The sequence below is a fragment of the Branchiostoma lanceolatum genome, chromosome 3 (genome assembly GCF_035083965.1).
Source record: "Branchiostoma lanceolatum isolate klBraLanc5 chromosome 3, klBraLanc5.hap2, whole genome shotgun sequence".
NCBI classification, from domain to species: Eukaryota; Metazoa; Chordata; class Leptocardii; order Amphioxiformes; family Branchiostomatidae; genus Branchiostoma; species Branchiostoma lanceolatum.
The window spans coordinates 20,603,834-20,623,035 of NC_089724.1; the positions used below are offsets into that span (position 1 = coordinate 20,603,834).

Here is a 19,202-nt window from a genome sequence, read left to right on the forward strand (position 1 = left end):
TGTTACCCCTACTAAATAGTTGTGTCTTCTTTGTATGGGTCATAGGTTAGAAAACCCGCGAAACAAAGCAAAGCGGCAAAATAGCGGCAGCGCCTTTCAACAATTTATATCGGCTCGAGAGAGAATACCACAATATGCCCAAGAGGAAGCGACTGGAGGAGAACAAGGGGTATTGAAGAACTTAATTGATCCATGTAATGTGACGTCTGTGTAGGACAAGACCACGATAAGAACAACAGTTGGTGTGTTGTGGTGTACCGTGTAGCTCACCCCTCCCCCTTGGCCTTTGCATACATTTTGCATCGGCAGCCACTTGACACGTAGACATTGTTGGTATTGTGTATAATGTTATTCCCATTTTGCTGTCTTTATTGTTTCACTTGTTTTCCGCGTCTGTTTACTCCAGTACAACTCGAATGTTAACTTGTGGCCTCCGAAATGTCTCTCTTCCTGCAGTTCCTGTAGATTATGTAACGTTACACGTGTTATACTCTCTTACTAGTATTTATCAAGTTCCTTGTTCTGATCTAAGATGATTTTTCATCTGTGGGTCATTATGATTTGGCCATGTACTCATAAATGGAAAATACAATGCTGTCCTTTCTATATGTTCCAGTGACCAGATAATCACAAAGTTCTTTCAGAGGAGCACAAGAACAGGTACACTATATGCAGCCCAAGTGGGACCACAGCATGCCTTTTCCATTGAATATAACTCATAGTTATGTTTATGCATACTCCAATGTATTATTGTGTCTCACCTTTATTGTGTATGATTCGTGTAGATTGCACAATGGGTAATATACATGTATTTGTTGCGTATGTGACAAAAAAGTCAGATGTAAATTGCACAATATACAAATGAATATGCATGAACCAGGAATGAGTATCATTGCATGCTGGAATAATACACTTGACATTCATGCTGACCAATCAACTAATGTTTGACTGTTTAATCCAAATTGTAGTGATAACGTTATATGATACTATTGATAGAACTTAAAAACTGCTTTGGATGACTTGATACAATTTGAATCAGAAGGAGGTACTTAGAAGTTCTATCAACCCTTACCTCAAATACGATGGGAAATGTCGGTATAAGATGCCAATCAAATTGAAAGTTTTATATGCATTTCTATCTTTAGGCAGAAATGCAGCCAGTAACCCTGTGACAACAGAGAGTAAGAAAAGATCAGCTACACAGAGAGTACCAAGTAGCCAACGAGCCATGTCGTCATCGCGGGCCACCAGCAGCAAGGAGACTAGCTCCTCTGCCAACACATCTGCCTCAGCCTCTTCCTCAAGGCACTCATCTGCAGCATCCAAGCCATCTCCTTCGAGAAGTAAAGAACCCCAGATAGACACGTCTCCGATACTAGAGGCCTTCAAGCGACAAGAGCTGAAGCAGAGACAAAAAGCAGCCACAGGCAGCAACACAAAAGGGGATGGCAAAGAAGAATGTGACCCCAGGCCTCACTCAAAAGAATATTCATCAAAGAAAGGTCTTACCTCGGCAGGCACAGCTGGAGAGACAGCTAAGACGGGAATGCAGGGTTCTAAGGAGAAGGCTTTGCCTAAGAGGAGGCTAGAATATGAAGGCATGTGACATTTCCTTTATCTTTGTACACCCTGGCTCACTTTCAAGAGGATACAATATTTGAAGAAGATTGTATTCAGCAAAATGTGTTACCTTGTAATGTATACACTTTGATAATATTGATGTGTGGGGGGTCTACATGCAGATTGAGTGTTATATGTACAGAATTGAAAGCTCATGTTGATTCAAACATCAATACCCGAGTCTGTTGATTCAAAGATATGATAGACAGTCAGAACTTTTTAGCTTTGATTTATGTCACTTTGGATCAATGACTTGATTTGCAATTTAGGATGTATATATGAGTGACCACCCTAACACCTTCCTACGATCCTGATTGCAGTCTCTGTTTAGATTAGGATCTCTACATAGAATCAGCAATTCTGCTAGATGGCAATGACTAGCCTGACATATATATATAAATTATAATATACCGATGTGCATGATTTCCAGGTGGTGACAAAACAGAAGCTGGATCAAAGAAGAAGCAGAAACAGGATGTCTCATTCAAGATAAGTGAATCCAAATGGGAGGAGTTCAAGGTTAACTTAGCTTCCTCTCCAACATTTAAGATCAAACCAGGAATGCTATCAAAGAAAGCCAAGGAAGCTTCCTTGACAGAGAATGTAAACACTGAAAGTGCAGAGGAACCTCAAACAGAAACTGGCCAAAGTCAGTCAGGTGAAGGAAGTATCAGCCAACCAGACGTGCCCAAAATTGTTGTAGACCAATCAAATGATTCAGTTAGTGGACCAATAATAAACAGTCCTCTAAAAGTGCAAAAGTTCCCAGCAGGCAGCTTGAAAATATCTGAGGCTTTGAAAAAGGTTATTCAAGACAAGATGAAGGCGTCACCTTTAAAAGTAGCTCCAATTGTCCCTAAGGATGCTGCAGAAGGGAGTACGTCTGAAATCAATCGAGAACACCCAGAGCCAGTAGATGACATGGAAGGTGACAAAATAACTCACATCACTCCACTTAAAATCAGGGCTTTCTACCCCTTCGAGAAAGGACACATTTCTCCATTGGATAGAAGTCTGCCGATCGGGGCTGGTAAAAGTCAAGTCACGAAAACACCCCAAAGCAAAGGAGAAGAAATTGTACCTGGAAGCAGACATGGCAAGGTCACAGAGGAAGCCATTAAACCGCCAGGGGAAAGTGTATCAGGTGCAGAGAAGCCCAGAGGGGTGATGAGTCTGTTCCAGGAGTTGAAGTTATCAGTTAAAGACCTGCAGGATCAAGAGGAGGAAACTTCTGAAGAATCCCAGTCCTCCTCTGCCACACCCGCAAGGAGTACTAGTCAGCCCGCTGGAGAAAAGGCTGCCTCCTCCATCAAGATGAACATTGCTAAACTAAAACAGATCATCAAGGCACCAAGTCTGTCTCCTCAGACTTCTGCTGCAAATTCTCCTGCCCCCTCAGACAAGGGGGGAGAGAGTCCAAGGGGCACGGAGACCAAACCCTCCCCTGGGAGTGAGAGTTTGAGAAAGGGAGAGGATGTAGGAGCTGATGATGAGAAGCAACATGCTGATTACATTAGAAATCTCCCCTCCGCACTAACAGCTTTGGAGAAACAAGTAGGTGACTCAGGCGTCAAACATTCTGATTTCACTAAAGATCGCCTCGAAGACAGTGAACCAGAAGAAGTAGATCTAGAGGAAAGCAAAGCTTTTGACTCCGATGAGGAATATGGACTTGAGAGTGATGACAGTGATGATGACCTGCTCCTTATGCCTGTTGCAAACCTGAAAGATATCCAGTCAGCAAGGTAAGGTTGTATATGGATATTTGCAAACTTTAGTAATACGACATGTATATACTAGTACTAGTACTGGCTCATGTTATAGGTATGGTATTTATCAAACAACTACTAAGTACATTACAAGACCAGTATTTAAGCCTTTACATATGAAATAAATCCAGTCAAATATCTGTGCTTTAGGATGATGATTATTGATATTATACAAGAACATCTGTGTACAAGTGTCTGCACATCAATTGACAGTTTAGATAGTGATCCATATTTTTTTTATGATTTTTGTGTGAAATAGTTCACCCTATTACATGTTGCCCTACTAGCTGTTAATATTATAGGTCAGATGGATAAGGACTGGTTTACTGATATACATTACTTCCTATTTTCAGCCTGAGACCTCCGCCGTGTACTCCCCAGAAGCTGTCTGAGAGTCAGGAGATGCAGTGCAGCCCCATGAGCCCAGCCACTCAGGTCCCCGCACCCAGGGATGTCAACTTCAAGTTCTCTCTGGATGATCTTCTCGCTGAACAGAATAAAACTGTAAGTATCAAGGAGTTTAAGAAGACAATTTGGTTTGAGATTTGCCTTCAAGTATATATGCACAGACAATTGTAATTACAAATGGTCCAAGTTACAAAATAGTTTGATGAGGGTAAGATGAATGAGTTACTAATGTGTACTTTTGATGGAAGAGACTTAGAAACTGGCCCTGAAACTGAGTAAATGTCCTATCAAGCCTTGGGTATGAAACAGACAGTCCGTACCTCCTCCTTAAGTAACAACTTTTGTCGAACGATGACAGGTTGGTCGTGAGCCACGCCGTCTGCGTGATGTCACGGACGAGCTGATGGCAGATGTGCGGCAGGGCGGGTTCCGCCGCATGGTGGCCGACCTTGAACGGGAGGAACACGAGTGCAGTGATTCTGACAGGGGTGAGGAAGGATGTTCTTCACATTACCTAGTCATGACTTTGGGAAGGTTTGGGGATTACGAAGATAGTGAATGCACAAAAGATAGTATTTGATGATAATACCTTTGCATTTAAATTTGACACAGCATGTGGTTAAGACAACTTTGAAGAAATACATAACAAAATTGTACCCAGCAATATATATGGGTACATTTTACATTGTTACATCATTTTTTACTTGAACAAAAGTTGATTATTTTGACCAGTCATTAGAGGGAATAAATGAATAGTGAGCAGTGAATGCAAGCGTTGTTGAATGGATGTGGTTTTCCAGAAGGGAAGCTTGAGAACCCAAAGCACAAAAAGTTTGTGCGAGACAGGAACCTGAAGAAAATGGAGATCCCTGACATGCATCCTGGGGAGACTGTGTTCAACTCCAAGGACATGGGCAGGGTAGGCTGTGTATTATATTCTTTGTTGTAGTTAACATGTGCATGTACATGTCAATGGTCTCCTAATTGCCTTGATGCTAAGTACTAGTAGACTTACATGTAATGTGTACGATTCTGTTTTTTTCTTAATGTTTGTATGCAGTCACATGTGTTGAGAGCAAAGTTGTAAACCTTTATCTAAGAAGGCTTGAGGTAAAACATTTGGCCTTAACCTTCTCCCTGTTAGTTCTATAGCCAACAGGGCACCCTGGTTTTCAGAGCCTAAAATTATGTCTTTTTCGACCCTAGTTATTTGACTTCCCTGGCTCGCTGACCCCTGTGTCATGTGGACTGGTGCCCCCCCTGGACCAGGATGACCCCCTCCACCTTCTCCTGACCAGTCCAGACTATCTAGAGGACATGCTGACCAGTGGGACGTTAGAAGACATGTATGCTTATGACGTTTGCCCAGAACCACTCCAGAGGTGGCTGTTCTTTCTCAGTAAGTGTCTTTCCAGGTTTTCTTGATTGTCAAGCTACATGTAAATGCATGTGCATAGCCATATGTTGGCTAAAATAGCCATTTAAGTGTTGGCTAATAGAACTGGATTACTTTTCTCTTGAAAAAGAATTAATTGTCAAGGTTACTAACTGTTCACAATAATTATTGTATAATGCATTCACAATTTTTCTATTGACTAGTATTTCCATATGACTTCCTCTGCAAATTCAGTAATTCAGAATCAGTAAGTTGAACATATTGTGGCACATACATATTCCATACTTATCTATGAATAACATATGTGTGATTTACTGTTAGCTACTAGTACATCTTTAATATCTATATGTAAGCTTGTCATACCATGTCATTACAATATCATGCTATTTTATGTTTTCAATGTTGCATTCAGAGAAGTTTGATAGGAATAAGATTAAAATGGCTATTCTGCATGTACAGATGCATTCTAGATCTCTACATGATCCAGTGTAGTGCTTATGCTCAAGTTTGAATAATTACAGTTAGTGATTCTCCTCCTAAAGTGTCCATCAGTAGGGACCAACACGTGGTCAACTCTGCCTACAAGACTCTCACGTCCGTCTTCATGTCTAACTGGAGCCTGGAGGAAGATGACAACCCCGTCTGGCTGCCATCTCTGGCTGATGTCACCAGAGCACTGCTTAACTATGGAGCACAGCTCCATGATTTATACCCTCTTACTTCTGCTAGGCCGTCCTTTAATGAGGAGGATGTCAGGTAAGACACACTATCAGTTAACACTACAGGTGTTATGCTGCACCAAGTTGTTTTCTAGTTAACACTACAGGTGTTCTGCTGCACCAAGTTGTTTTTTCCAACAATAAAGCAGTCATAATCAATGTACTTTGATGTTGGAATCTGTATGTTGGGTCCATTGTTGATTTTCCTTCTGATGTGTTGTGCTTTTGCCTTTTATTTAGCTGTATACCATCTGAGATAGTCTGCTTATCTGATGTACCAGTGATGTACATGTGAGATACATGAGGCTGAAACTCCATCCCACCTTATGGAGAGAATATTTTCCCTGCTTTCCTGTACTTTTCTCACCCAGAGAAAATATCGGGAAAGGACTGATAACTGTTTGACCTGTCTCACTAGCTTGCCTCTACATGATTCGGAGAAGGAGAATCAGAATGGGAATGTACCATCTGATACGAGGGGGAGTCAGGAGGGACAGAGAGGACTGCCTGCTGTAAACCTGGTCTATATTCTACAGACCCTGAGCAAACTGAATGCCCCTCCCAGAGAGTAAGTTATGTGTTCTCATATATTTCTGAGACTCCACATACATGTATCTGTGGCGGGTATAATCAAAGAGAAAGGAAGCGAGAAGAAGGGGGAAGAGAGGGACCTGTTATATCCATTGTAACTCATTATTTGTGGTAATCAGAAAGAGACATAGGAAAAACAAATCTTTATGATGCATGAATATCTTACGAAGATGTGTAAACATCTGTTATCTGCTATCATGAAACATACCCTTCCTTTGCAGTGGCACATTCCGTATATATTCGGAGCAGGACCTGGTGCACTTGGTGTGTCTGCTGTGTCGGACACTTCTGGATGTACAGCTGAGAGGGTGAGTGTGAATAGACTGAATTGTACATAGATTATTCACGCATCTCAATTAATGTGAAGTCCAGGATGTTGTATAAGGCAAAAAGAAGTATAACTCCTTTTCATGTAGGATAGTAACATGTTTACATCCCAGTGTAGTAATATTAATGACAGTCATTACTCTGTTTGGCTGTTACCCATCCAGGTTAGCCGTGCAGTTTGAGTTCCAGAGCTGTATATCAGAGATCTTGGACTGGTTTGAAGAAGAGAGGTGGCCACGGATAGTACGTCGATGTGACTTATGGCTTTTCTTTTCTGACAGCAAGATTGCTTTTGAGTTTTGAAGCATCATTCCTTCCTTCCTTCCTTTCTTCAGTCATACACTCATGCAGATGAGCAGTTGTCCATTTCTATGTATCCTCAGCTAACCATTACACATTTTCCTACAGGTTGCAGAACTGTGCAGCTCCCTCCCCCAGCTGTCCTCCCACCACCACAACCTGGTGACACTGGCACGGCACATGCCATGTACAGAACGGGGCAGGTAAGTTTGGGCACGCGTCATGCATGTTAAATGAATATCCTAATTAGGGTCTCACCAGCCATGGGAAAGAAACTAGTCCACATGACCCCGTGGCAGGGTCTTGGTTAGGAAATAATGATTCCTGGCCAGAGTCATGGCAAGAAGTGCCTCAAGTTATATTGTATTCTCTAATCTGATTGGGCATCCAATGTCAACTAGTCAAATCATCCTAATATGTTCTCATTTCTTGTATATTCAGGAAATGATTTTGGATTGGATTCATATCCAGTCCAACTGATATGATTAGTTGAGACCCCATATACTAGGTCAGACACAATACAAAGTATGATCTTGTCGGACCAAAATAACAGTAACTTTTACTTTTACTTTTACTTGCTGAGTACAATGTTTTAAAGTGCAGACATCTGTGTATGTCAGGACAAGGTCTGCAAGCCGATACCAGCCCCAGTAATAAGAACACTCATCTTCGGCAACAAAGGACTACCAAGAGACAATTTTTGTCCCTAGATCTTTTACTTATGAGTCTTTCTTTCCCAAGGTACTTACAGAGAAGACTAAGCCTATGTATCATGAGGAAGCTCCTCTGGAAAGGCAGGGGTAGGGATGGTTCCACAGAGGTTGCTGAGAGCAAAGGGATTGGAGCAGAGAACATGGATGTTGATGTCCAGGTGTGTAGGAAAATTTCAATTACTTTACTTTTTGTTTTCAGAAAGCATATAGACAATGATTATCATTAGGTCTTACAGTGGAGTCAACATATTGATGTTATTGTGTATGTTGAAGAAATGCCATAACTTGACCCTTGAACCATGCTGAGTGGATTAAGAACATGTGCTTTATCACTATAGTATCAGTTTTGATGATAAACAAGTTGATTCAAACTCACAATAGCTGGTAGCATTATTGAATAGCTGGGCAATTATGTTGAAGTGATGTGATCTCCAACTTTGAATGATAAATCCAACTTCAGTTCAAGCTGTACTGAGATCCATGATACTGTTAATGAATATTGACATGTACGTTGTGACACGTTGTTTATTTCTGTACAGTTGACAGAGTTAACACCGCTGCTGCCAGACTGCCAGATGAAGAATATCCTGGAACTGGTGTCGTCGGAACGAGAGTCTCAGAACAGCAGCCAGGAGAGCGACGACGGCGGCCGGAGCTTTGAGAACGACAGGGAGGCGTACTACCTACTCAGCACACTGGTACACCTGATAGACATGGGGGTGGGAAACGAGCCTCTGCCCACCAGTCAAAGGGTAGGTTGTGGTGTGTACAGTGCAGGCAGAGTGGGGATACTTAGATAAACCCTGTTAACTTGTGTACATGGATTTGCAACTTAATTAGATATTTTGTATAGATTTTTAAAAGTGTTTAAACATAAAACCACTGTGTGATTATTATCACCATTGTGCATAATCCCAATGGTACATGTATGTAAATGCAGCCTTTCCTCCCCCAGGATGCCCTTGCGCAGGTGATCCATCATCTGAACAGCATCTCTGGGAACATCAGGGACAACATCAAGCTGTTCCATAGGTCAAAGGTCAGATAGCATCTCCCTTCTGTTTAAAACACCATTCAAATGTGTGTTACTACTTACCAATAACAACTTCACCTCTGAATTTTTGTTTGTTAATGATATCTATCTGGTATGCTTCTTGTACTAATCCAGAGTTTTGTCAGGACTACATCTTCTGTATTATTATATTGACCTCAAGGAAAGCAACTGAAATGCTGTGGCTGAAGACAATATTTGCCTACATATAATTCTTTATTGTTTGGTCACCCCAGGTGAAGAACTTGGTGATGCGCACAGTTAGCAAGCTGAACCTTTTGAAGGATGGCATGAAGAAGACTCAGGTATGCTAGGTGACATTTTTTTACATCTAAGTTTTATTGATAGGATGCATCCTTTCTCTGCAAGCATCATCTAGAAAATGTCCACGAAACGTTTATTTTGTTCTTTTAATTTTCCCTCACAGCAAAGCCTGTTTAGCTATATAAAAGAGCAGAAAAGTGAAACTCCAGAACAGCGAGGACATAGACTGGAGGAGAGCGGCTCATCTCCAATATGGAAGTCAGGGCAACTTTCAGAAACCAACTGTGAGGACAGCGAGTCAGGCACTCATCGCAGTGGGCGACTATCAGCCATGAGTGTGGAGAGCAATATGACAGGCACAGCTTCAACAAGACTGGCCAGCCCTGAAGATGAGGACCAACATTCACCCATAGAACAGACTATAGAACCAGAAGGACAGCATGTTACCTAATGTTGTCTGTCTGTCTATAGTGCATAAGACAATGAGCCCTTGTCAAGAGAAATCCAATAACATATTGTACAAATAGACTTTTCAAGAAGATACATTACTAGTACATCCATGTATAGATTGTATCACTGTATAGTTTTACATACGTCACACACTTAAGTGAATGGATATGTGAACATAGAAAACTACACTTTGTTTGATGAAGCACATATTACACAATTATCAGCAGTTGAACTCAAACCAGAATTTTTCATATTTACTGTAGGTCAGTTTGGAAAAAACAGCCTTTCTTGAGTTACTCACTGTAATCCTGGTATGTTGTGTATTTAGAGCTGTCTGCGGAACCATGAAAACCATGTACTATTTATTATGTTACACATTTCCAAAGAACACTTGGTTGCTGTTGTTCTAAGTTGGAAGCACCCATATAGTGATTTCAGTGTGTATGTACTTACTAAGTTTTTGTCGTTGAACATTCATCACTTGATCAGCAATGTCGTCCATAGTTGTATTAAAATCTTAAAAACAATAAACTAGACTGAATAAGAAGAATGGATTACTGTATACAGCACAATTCTTCAGTAAAAGGTTAAAACTAACTGAAGTAACCTCATTACAGTCATGATATTTGCACAATAACCAGACATGAGAGATTGCCATTGGTGAGTATGATGAGTTACAGTAGGTTACAGATATTGCTGGACGGTTGATAGTCTGCTCCAATATAGTCGGTGGTGGTTGAACTGCATGCCCCCCAGCGGAGGTCTTCTAGAGGTGTTGGGTTCGACAGCTTGCCCGTGTCCACTATCTCCTGGAAGGTGCTTTGAGCATCTTCTGCCTTCCAGTTCTGAATCTCCATGTTGGCAGCGCCAATCTCTTTCACCTTCACCTCCGCCTGCAGTGGAAATAACACCTTTTGATAACCCCGGGTTATCTTTTATACCTCTTATAGTATTTCCAGGTTGGGAATTCATCTAATTCTTGGATAAAAGACAATGAGATATCTAGAATGGGATTTAAATGACAGTTCTCTGTTGGATAGAACGTACCTCATCCTCTGCTTCCTCCAGAGATGAGTTTTTGGGTTTCACTGCAGCTGGACAAGTCTTATTGTCTTGTAAGGAAGAAGCCCGGGAGGTGGTGTAGTTTGTGTCCGTTGGCGAGACGCTATTCAGAGTTCCCTCGTTGTTCGATCGACCCAGTAGCCAGTAGGTCTTCATCTTGCCTTTTCCCTGAAATGATTCACAGTAACCCGTTACAAGCTGGCTGTCTTTTCCTGTGTAACTCTGGGATTTAGCAACACCCTACATATAGTCTTGGATGAATGCCACAAGACACCTGCGCAAAAAGCCTGGGAATTCAGTATTATTTGCTCCAGCAAATACAAGGCACTTACATGTAAAGAAACACCTTGTGAAAATCTACTTAGCATGCGGAAGGCGGACCTGAAGCACAAAGGACGACGTCCTCCTACAACAGAAAAGAAACCCCGAGAGCTAAGGAAACTCGCAATTGCAAAACGCAGTGGAAAAGGATGAAGAAAGACAAAAGGATCAACTTCGGGGCGTTTTAAAGACTACAGAATCTGCAGAAACTAGTAGTGGATAATGATGATGAGGCCCATACCACGAACTGCCCTCACAACATTGATAAGGTGTAATTATGTCTTATGATCTTTCCTTGAAAGTCTTACGACCATCATTACGATTGTGGTGTGAAAAAGTCAGATACACAGTTACTGTGACAGTACCTTTTGTAACAAGTTATCGTTATGTGGTATACATCTTCTTTGCTACCGTGTAACGACCTGGAGGTCAAGGGACAAGGTAGGTAGGTAGGTAGGTATACATCTCGGATATGTTATAGTCAAGCCATGAAAACCTCTGACAGAGTCTCAGTGAAAGTTACCTTAATGGTCACCACACCCCTTTCGACAACGACATAAGGAAGGTGCCTGATCTCTTCCCGGGTGGTCTGACTCAGGTGGATGTAGTTACCCTGCGGAAGAACAGGGAAAAACTTAGAACACCTTCACTGGACCTGTTGCAGGCGCCGCGAAGTAACCTTCCAGTGAAACATTGCTCTCAAATTCCCTTCTTTTAAATAACATTTTTTACTGATTTTAATATGCTCCTCAACAGGAACAAAGTAGTACTTAAGTTTAGCGTTACCTTTCCTGTAGTTTCCATTCTGGACGCCACGTTGACAGTATCTCCAAACAGGCAGTAGCGTGGGACCTTGATCCCCACCACTCCAGCCACAACAGTACCGGTGTGCATCCCTGGAAGGCGTATGGAAACAATGCAAAATGAATTGATTCTGATATACTTATCGCACTGATAGAGACAATATACAATACAACAGGAAGACCTTTTTTAAATTTCAGAAAATTCTGGATATATCTTACACTCACAGAGGCATGATAGATATTGTGATCATATCCAACTGTGACTTTTTGATAAAGTAAGATTCGTTAACTAGTTTATCAAACTTTCACCCACCGATCCGAATGGCAATCTGTTCATCAGTAACAGGATCGATGATTTTCTTGGCTGCTACCAGCATGTCCATAGACATCTCACACATCCGCTCGGCGTGGTCTTTGATGCGTACTGGCGCTCCGGAAACAAGCATGTAGTCATCCCCAACTGTTTCTACCTGAAATGGAAAGAATCATATCGATGACGGCATTTCAACATAGTGTCTGACTAGATGAGTTTTATCACGGTACGTTAGCTAGGTCATTTGGACACGTTTGGGCGACAAATTTTTCAACATTATCTTCTACTAAAAGCTGTCCAATTCAGACTGTCCATACACGCCAGATAAATATACGCCAGATTTGCTTTATATCCTGCACCCTATGTAAATCAAAGTTGTTATCTTATGATGTAGGCCTCAGAATAGTCTTTTAATGACATAGATAACAATCACTTCATCTCAAACTTAAGCCGATATTACATATGTATCATCAGTATCTAAGATTGGTCCTATCATGGTCTTGCTCATTAACATGGGAAACCTTACATGGTGTCAGCACATCAACATACCTTGTAGGTATCATACTTATCCACAAGCATATCGAACACAGTGTACAGGTCGTTTAACAGCTTGACGACTTGCATGGGTGTCAGGTGGGTACAGATAGTGGAGAACCCGAACACATCGCAGAAGAGAACGGTGACGCTCTCGAATGTCTGAAAAATAGCAAGACATCTAAAGTATTTTCATCTACCAAGACATAATGCTAGATTCGTGATCAAATCATCAATACCCACTACTAGCACCAAACTAGGCACAGCCTCATTACTCGAAAGGGTACCTACTGGCTGAACTTCAAGGTGAATATTCAAGGTGAATAATACTATCGTACCTGTGTGTATAATCCCAATACTCAAAGGAATATACTAGTACATGTAGGTGTGAACAAAAACACGATATATCATCGTGAAACTTCATTGTCTACATAATGTGGCATTGATTACGACCCAACAGACAATGGTTTACCTCACAGGTGTTCAGTGCCGGCTCGCCCTGTTTCAGACGTTCCGCCACTTGCCTGGGGATCATCCCATACAGAAGCTGGTCCGTTTTCTGTTTGGCCTTCTCGAGCTTCATCAGATTTTCCCCAAGCTGGTCGGTCGTCTTCACCTCCTTCAATACAACATAAAGACGTTTTGTCAAAGGACACGTCATTGATGTTTATGATGTTCTTAACTGTCTCTTCTTTAGTCTGCATTATATATACAGATTATGAATTTGCTTGATTTGCATATAGCGAACGCCATCAAGCTTGTTTTTCTTCACATTGCTCATAAGAAACTTTCATTAGAAATATGTGTCATCTGGGAAACTATAAATACCACGGCAATTTTCACCACTGATGTTAAAGTGTCTGATTTGCATCCTACTCACCTTGGTCAACGCCAGTTTTTCCTCCACAGTTTTGTTCATTCCATTGACGACCATATCCCTACTGAGGTCATGCATGCTGTAGTCGTTCAAGAAGAGCCCATTGCCCCTCATGTCCTCCATGTCTGTCATTCTAAGGACACACAAAAGGGCAACATTGTGAGAATTAAGATTTTTATGCAAATAATGATTACGATGATGTCAGTGCTAAGAATTGTTACATTCATGAATGTAAAACTTTTCATTGACGACTCTACATGATTTGTCTGCTGATAAGGATGCTAAGACGAAGCACTTGTGCAAATGTACTCATATAAATGCCACCACAGAACAATACTCACACAGGTGTACAGAGGAAGACGACGGAGTTCCAATCAGGGATGTGTTTCATCTGCCCGCGGAGGCTGAGGAACCTGTGAGAGGTCGTCACCGGATCCTCCGCTGCTTCCCCTTCCTCTATGGCCTGCATGATCGCCTGCGCATCTGGTGTGAGAAAATCAAAGTTTTAAGTCTTCATGAGGACCAAACGCAAAGATGTCGAACCGTAAGCTATGGTGTCAGCAACATTTGCTTTGTAAACCTAGCTAGAATTACTACAATGAGGCCCATACCACGAACTGCCCTCACAACATTGATAAGGTGTAATTATGTCTTATGATCTTTCCTTGAAAGTCTTACGACCATCATTACGATTGTGGTGTGAAAAAGTCAGATACACAGTTACTACATCAACTTTACATTTGATGTAGATTTCAAACATTAGATACGCCTTGTGTAGAAGCGCCACTGACCCAACGGTTGCTGGTCTGCAGCTGCAATCTGACTCATCTGCAGCCCCAGCACACCCTCCTTCGCGTCAACTGGAGTCGGCTTGACGTCAGATGCCGCGATTTGCTTCATTTCCTTTTTGTCTGTAGAGGAAATGTCTTAGTTTTTATACTTCTCTTAAGGTGTAATGGATATGTAGGTTAAAAACCCTTTCTTACCAAATAATGTACAAGTTCTCCGACATGTCAACCATTTATAACCCCGTTGAAAAATGTGTAGTTGATGCTGACAGAAAAGTGCATCGCATTAGTTCAGACAAGAAAACTATGAAATATTTTGGACAGCAGGCATACTCAAATCTTTGGGGTCGTCCTTGACAAGCTGGTAGGCCATCAGCTGAGGGTCGTTAGGCACTTCTTCTGCATCCAGGTTCAGCTCCTTCATAGCCTCCTTTACAACTGCACTGGGATCTTCAGGGATTGTTGTCTCCATAGCTCCGTCCTCTGGGGGCGGGATGTTTACCTTCGATCTGACTTCTTACACTGCAGTATACCCTACTCCACATTCTTTCTAACATGTACAAATATTTCATTTATAATGATTTGTTGGAGAAATGTAAGCAACTGAGCTCCGGTGGTTATCAATCTGACTCGAGTGTATCTTGTTAGAGCTGGGTGGGTCATACACATCACTCAGTTAAGGACTAAATTAAAATGACTGTCTAGTATCCTCAATGAAATTACAAGGTGCCCGACACACATGTTACCTTGCACTTTGCTTCCCGAAACGTTTGTCGATCCAGGCAACCTTCCCTTGTCGCCATCTTTGATTTCATAGGAGTTCTTCCTTGCGATGTCGCGAGAGCCCGTCTCCGTATCGGAATGATCGGCTACGTCCTGTCTGACCGGATGATCAGACACTAGCTCAAAGATGCACGATGGATGCCGAATTATCTTTTTAATAGAAAAATATCAATCAGAGTCAACAATATTTAGGATCAGAGGAATGTGAAAGTAGTAGCCCATTGTCATATAACGCCAAGAAGCACATTATCTAAGATGAAATATATCTATCGTCCAGCAGGGTCTTACGTTTTTCCAGGTGAACTCCATCTGAGGCCTGACCATGCTGAATGTGTCATTAACCATCTCGGACAGGATGTCAGGCAACATGCGGTCTGTGGATGAAGAAAATTGATACTGGAATGAATAATGAATTCAACAAGTGTAGCAGATTAGTAGATCTAAGCCATTTATTTACTTGATTGATTGATTGATCGATCGATCGATCGATTGATTGATTGATTACAAAAATTGATACAAAACCTAGAGCAAGTCAAACCATTCGTGAGCGCCACATTTACAAACAAGAGTCCGAAGACCCCAAATCTCCATGAAATTTGTTTTTGTATATATATATATATATATGTATATTATGCTGTTTTTTATTTGCCCAAGCTATTTGTTGTTGCTGCTGCTTGTTGTGTTTTATGTGCCATAGGTTGCTTGTGCCTCTCAAATGTGCCCTTTTACGAAAGCTCTTGAAATAATCATGTTAACGTTACCTACCTATTCCTTCACCAACCATGTATATCTCCATGTCCGATCGGAAAAGAATGAAGAATGGGAAGAGACTGAGAAAGCTGCGTGCCGGAATGGGGGCGAACTCCGGCGCTGCGAGACTGCTGTGTTTCTGGACGAGCGAGGTATGGCTGTGATTGTCGAACAGCATGCGGAAATAGGTGGCGCTGTTCTCAGTGGACGTGAGCGTCTGCAGGTGATGGGCAGAACAAAAGGCAAAACGTTCCTTTTCGTGGCTCACAAGATTTAATTTACAAGTAACAAGATGGATCTGTCTTTGACGAACAGCCCGATACATCTGAGAAGCATCACGTTCCTTACTTACCTTCAATTTTCTTTGTTCGTAATAAAGTTTGTCAGTAATAAAAATGAATCGAAATGCACCCTTTGAAGTGTAAAAAGGTCGCGCGACGTTTGCAGCAGACCGTGTATTACCTGAAACTCGACCTCGACTTCGCAGTAGGACTTGATAATGGACTGGAGAATGCCCTGCACCAAGGGAAGGAGTCCACGCCGCCGGCTGTAGTACCGGATGGTAAGCCCCTCGCTGCTTTCCTCCTGAAAATACGTAATTACTCATTCTTTTTCATTACATTCATTACTCATACTTTTCTGTACATCACATACACGTACTCACTCACACTCACTCTCTCCCAGAGCTTAGCCAGTCGTACTGCAACCCGAAAAAAAACGAAACGACCTAAACGAGCAGAAAAGAACCGAAATCAAGAATATTTTCAGCGAAAACGGGTGTTTTCGGTTGTTTTCGGTAATCGATGAGTATTCATTAAATACTGTACCAGAAACAACCAACAAGAATGATAGATTAAAACATTGCCATGGCGACGGTGGCCTTTGAGTGGAAGTGCATGGCGTTGCTTAACGAAGGTTTGTGTCCTACGGACTCTTGGTTTCCCGTTTGTTCTTTTGAAAATTGTTTTAGGTTGTTTTCGGCTTACTTTTGTTGTTGTTTGTGATTCGTTTCTTGTTCTTTTCGTTTGTTTTGCGGTGGTTTTCGGTAATTAGAGAGACCGGGGATGTAAACGGACACTCTTTCAAGATATCCCGCTTATAATAGGCCCCCATTCCACTTGACGGTGATCGCGCTGCGCTCTCACTACGACCTAAATCGGAGTTGTATAACCCTTGAATTCATAATTGGAATATCATGCAAAATGTAAAAGTATGATTGAAAAGACAACAGCACACATAGCGTAAAACGATTCTTGAAATTCGTTGAGCGCTGTGTTGAATTTTAGGTCGCAGAAAGCGCGCGGCGAGAGTGCCGTCCTAGTGACATGGGGGTATAAACAACATTAACGGTAAGAAAGGCCGGGTGTGCCATTTTTATATAGACGCGACAGTACCTTACAAACGAAGCTTGGGGGTTTGATCTTCGGGAAAGTATACCGAGCCTGTTCGTGAAGGTTGTCCAGTTCGTCGATGAAACCTCTCACGTGACGAGCCAAGGTTCTCAGGGTCTTATCGTTCCCATTGTCTACATACACCGACTGCATGTTGGCTCCAAATTCACACAGCAAAGCTTCCTAAAGCGAACAGTTTACCGATTTAACTTCAATCCCGGATGTGAAATGTACCTTACGATGATTCATGCACATCTACACATCTGACAATATATCCGGCAGACTGATCTAAGAAACAATTATATTTCTATCAAGTTGCAGCACATACTGCGTAATGGAATATGCATGTTTTCAACATAATCTTATAGAGTCTCTATGCAGCTCTTATATTCTGCCGTATTGATGGATAGGGATGATGGATAGGGAGATGAACACAGCGACTACCCCTAGAAATATTGGTACATGTGTTGGTACCTGTGGTTTGCCGATGAGTTCGCTGGCGGCTCGTGCTATCCGTAAGATGTACTGGTCCGAGTAGGTCTGATTGGGGTGAAAGGTCCATACCTTGATACCAGCACGGTGCCGAACAAGCTGCGGATGACATCCATACATCTGATATATCTTTCTTCAATTATCATATAGCAAATGAAGGAAAGGTGCCAAGGCCTAAGAAAAAAAAAATTGTGTTTCCAGCTACCCGATCGACCATAGCCTTTTTTTTTTTGTCAACCGCCGGCAATAGACATAAAATTTTAGATCTGACGTCTGAGTGATGAAACGTCGTAGAAACGTTTTCCAACATGTACCCTTCATTTCTGTTGCAGAAAATATCATATAAACAGACCAACCAAGTACTTGTCTTGGTACAAGTACCTATATAATCAAAATATGATGATGTAAATACCACCGTCCTGATGCAATTCAATTTTAGCATTCAAAGTGTTTAACTGTATCTGTTGGATCACTTCGTCTAGAATCTAAAAAAAGGCCAAAAAAAAGAGAAAATCCCGTCAAACAGACCCTAACTTTTAAGGACCGTACTCGGAAACACAGCATTAATTTTTCTAGGCCTAAACAGCCTAAATGTATTAATGGATTATGGCTATGTACCGGAAGAAAACAAAAGAACGACACACGGTATCGCATACCCAAATTCAAATACAGGAGATTAGTCAAAGGTGCCGAGTCGAGTAAAACCTTTTTCTCTCTTTATCACAAGTCCAAAATTACCTTCCAGACGTCGTCTCCATACGTTCCCCTGAGATACCCGTGGATGGCGTCCAGGTACAGACCGTACATGTCGTCAGGGTTGTCTCCGTGCACTCCCGGCTCTTAACCTGCGCCTTGTACTGTGCTTGTTGGCAGCACCCCCCAGATCGTACCAAATGGGTGAAAAGTCACAGATCTTCATAACTTCAAAAATGACAAATCTTTGCAAATACATACATCAGCAGAGCTCGCGAGTAAACACAACAGTAAATCTTACTAAGAAAGTGGCTTAGGAAACTCACTTGCAGCACACGACCTGAAGACTCGCTCCGGACACTACACCTCGCGATGTGCAGTCTCCCTGCCCCACTGCGCGCGCGCTTGTCTGTCTGTGACATGTGGCAGGCCGAGTCATCTGCTGTTGTCAGGTCCACAGCCCGCCATGAATGGGACCATGCCGCGCGAAGCCTGGCTTTGACAGTTCAATCAGCACCAGGCAGACTTGACTGGGTTTATCATAAAAAGTCAAAACCCTCTATGGGCTCTAAATCTACCAAGACGATCTTGATGAACTGTACACATATACTGAGATAATGCTTACTCTTTAAGAAGCACCTTGCGAAGGACATAAATCTGTTCTTTAAGAGGTACGAAGTGATACAAAACAGGTGTTTTTACGTTTATTTCTTTTTCTTTTTCTTGATTAAACATGTCAATCAGTTACCTTTGTCATATAGTAGAAAGAATACGGCAAAGAAAACGG

General features: G+C 41.9%; 2 protein-coding genes across 4 annotated transcripts; one reads left to right on the top strand and one right to left on the bottom strand.

The window, feature by feature from the left end:
- The first annotated feature begins 37 nt into the window (after nt 1–37).
- Nucleotides 38–10,162, top strand: LOC136430942 (SMC5-SMC6 complex localization factor protein 2-like). Of its 2 annotated transcripts, XM_066422042.1 has the most exons (18): nt 38–169; nt 617–660; nt 1,146–1,598; nt 2,051–3,365; nt 3,743–3,893; nt 4,156–4,285; nt 4,598–4,716; nt 5,004–5,196; nt 5,736–5,949; nt 6,331–6,480; nt 6,725–6,811; nt 6,995–7,073; nt 7,239–7,333; nt 7,872–8,001; nt 8,383–8,595; nt 8,799–8,882; nt 9,131–9,199; nt 9,322–10,162. In XM_066422042.1, the coding sequence occupies exons 1-18, from the start codon at nt 135–137 to the stop codon at nt 9,607–9,609; spliced, it is 3,849 nt and encodes a 1,282-aa protein (XP_066278139.1). In that variant the 5' UTR covers nt 38–134; the 3' UTR covers nt 9,610–10,162. The 2 variants fall into 2 exon arrangements, with proteins under 2 accessions (XP_066278139.1, XP_066278140.1); XM_066422043.1 differs by lacking the exon at nt 617–660 and having other exon boundaries at nt 52–169.
- LOC136430943 (soluble guanylate cyclase gcy-31-like) lies at nt 9,685–19,050 on the bottom strand. Of its 2 annotated transcripts, XM_066422045.1 has the most exons (18): nt 18,461–19,048; nt 17,705–17,821; nt 17,234–17,413; nt 16,302–16,424; nt 15,855–16,056; nt 15,378–15,463; nt 15,053–15,239; nt 14,640–14,789; nt 14,310–14,429; nt 13,860–14,001; nt 13,522–13,651; nt 13,114–13,260; nt 12,657–12,803; nt 12,108–12,264; nt 11,778–11,887; nt 11,515–11,604; nt 10,656–10,838; nt 9,685–10,501 (listed from the first exon to the last, which is right to left on the bottom strand). In XM_066422045.1, the coding sequence occupies exons 1-18, from the start codon at nt 18,527–18,529 to the stop codon at nt 10,283–10,285; spliced, it is 2,559 nt and encodes an 852-aa protein (XP_066278142.1). In that variant the 5' UTR covers nt 18,530–19,048; the 3' UTR covers nt 9,685–10,282. The 2 variants fall into 2 exon arrangements, with proteins under 2 accessions (XP_066278142.1, XP_066278143.1); XM_066422046.1 differs by lacking the exon at nt 14,640–14,789 and having other exon boundaries at nt 18,461–19,050.
- Nucleotides 19,051–19,202: the final 152 nt, after the last annotated feature.

Excerpts from the sequence above, each read along its gene's own strand:
- LOC136430942 (XM_066422042.1), top strand. The coding sequence starts at position 135 with ATGCCCAAGAGGAAGCGACTGGAGGAGAACAAGGG. Across the intron at positions 6,481-6,724 it reads CTGAATGCCCCTCCCAGAGA|TGGCACATTCCGTATATATT; the intron begins GTAAGTTATGTG and ends CTTCCTTTGCAG. Across the intron at positions 7,074-7,238 it reads AAGAGAGGTGGCCACGGATA|GTTGCAGAACTGTGCAGCTC; the intron begins GTACGTCGATGT and ends ATTTTCCTACAG.
- LOC136430943 (XM_066422045.1), bottom strand. The coding sequence starts at position 18,529 with ATGTACGGTCTGTACCTGGACGCCATCCACGGGTATCTCAGGGGAACG. Across the intron at positions 13,261-13,521 it reads AAAAACTGGCGTTGACCAAG|GAGGTGAAGACGACCGACCA; the intron begins GTGAGTAGGATG and ends GTTGTATTGAAG. Across the intron at positions 11,605-11,777 it reads GAATGGAAACTACAGGAAAG|GGTAACTACATCCACCTGAG; the intron begins GTAACGCTAAAC and ends GTTCTTCCGCAG.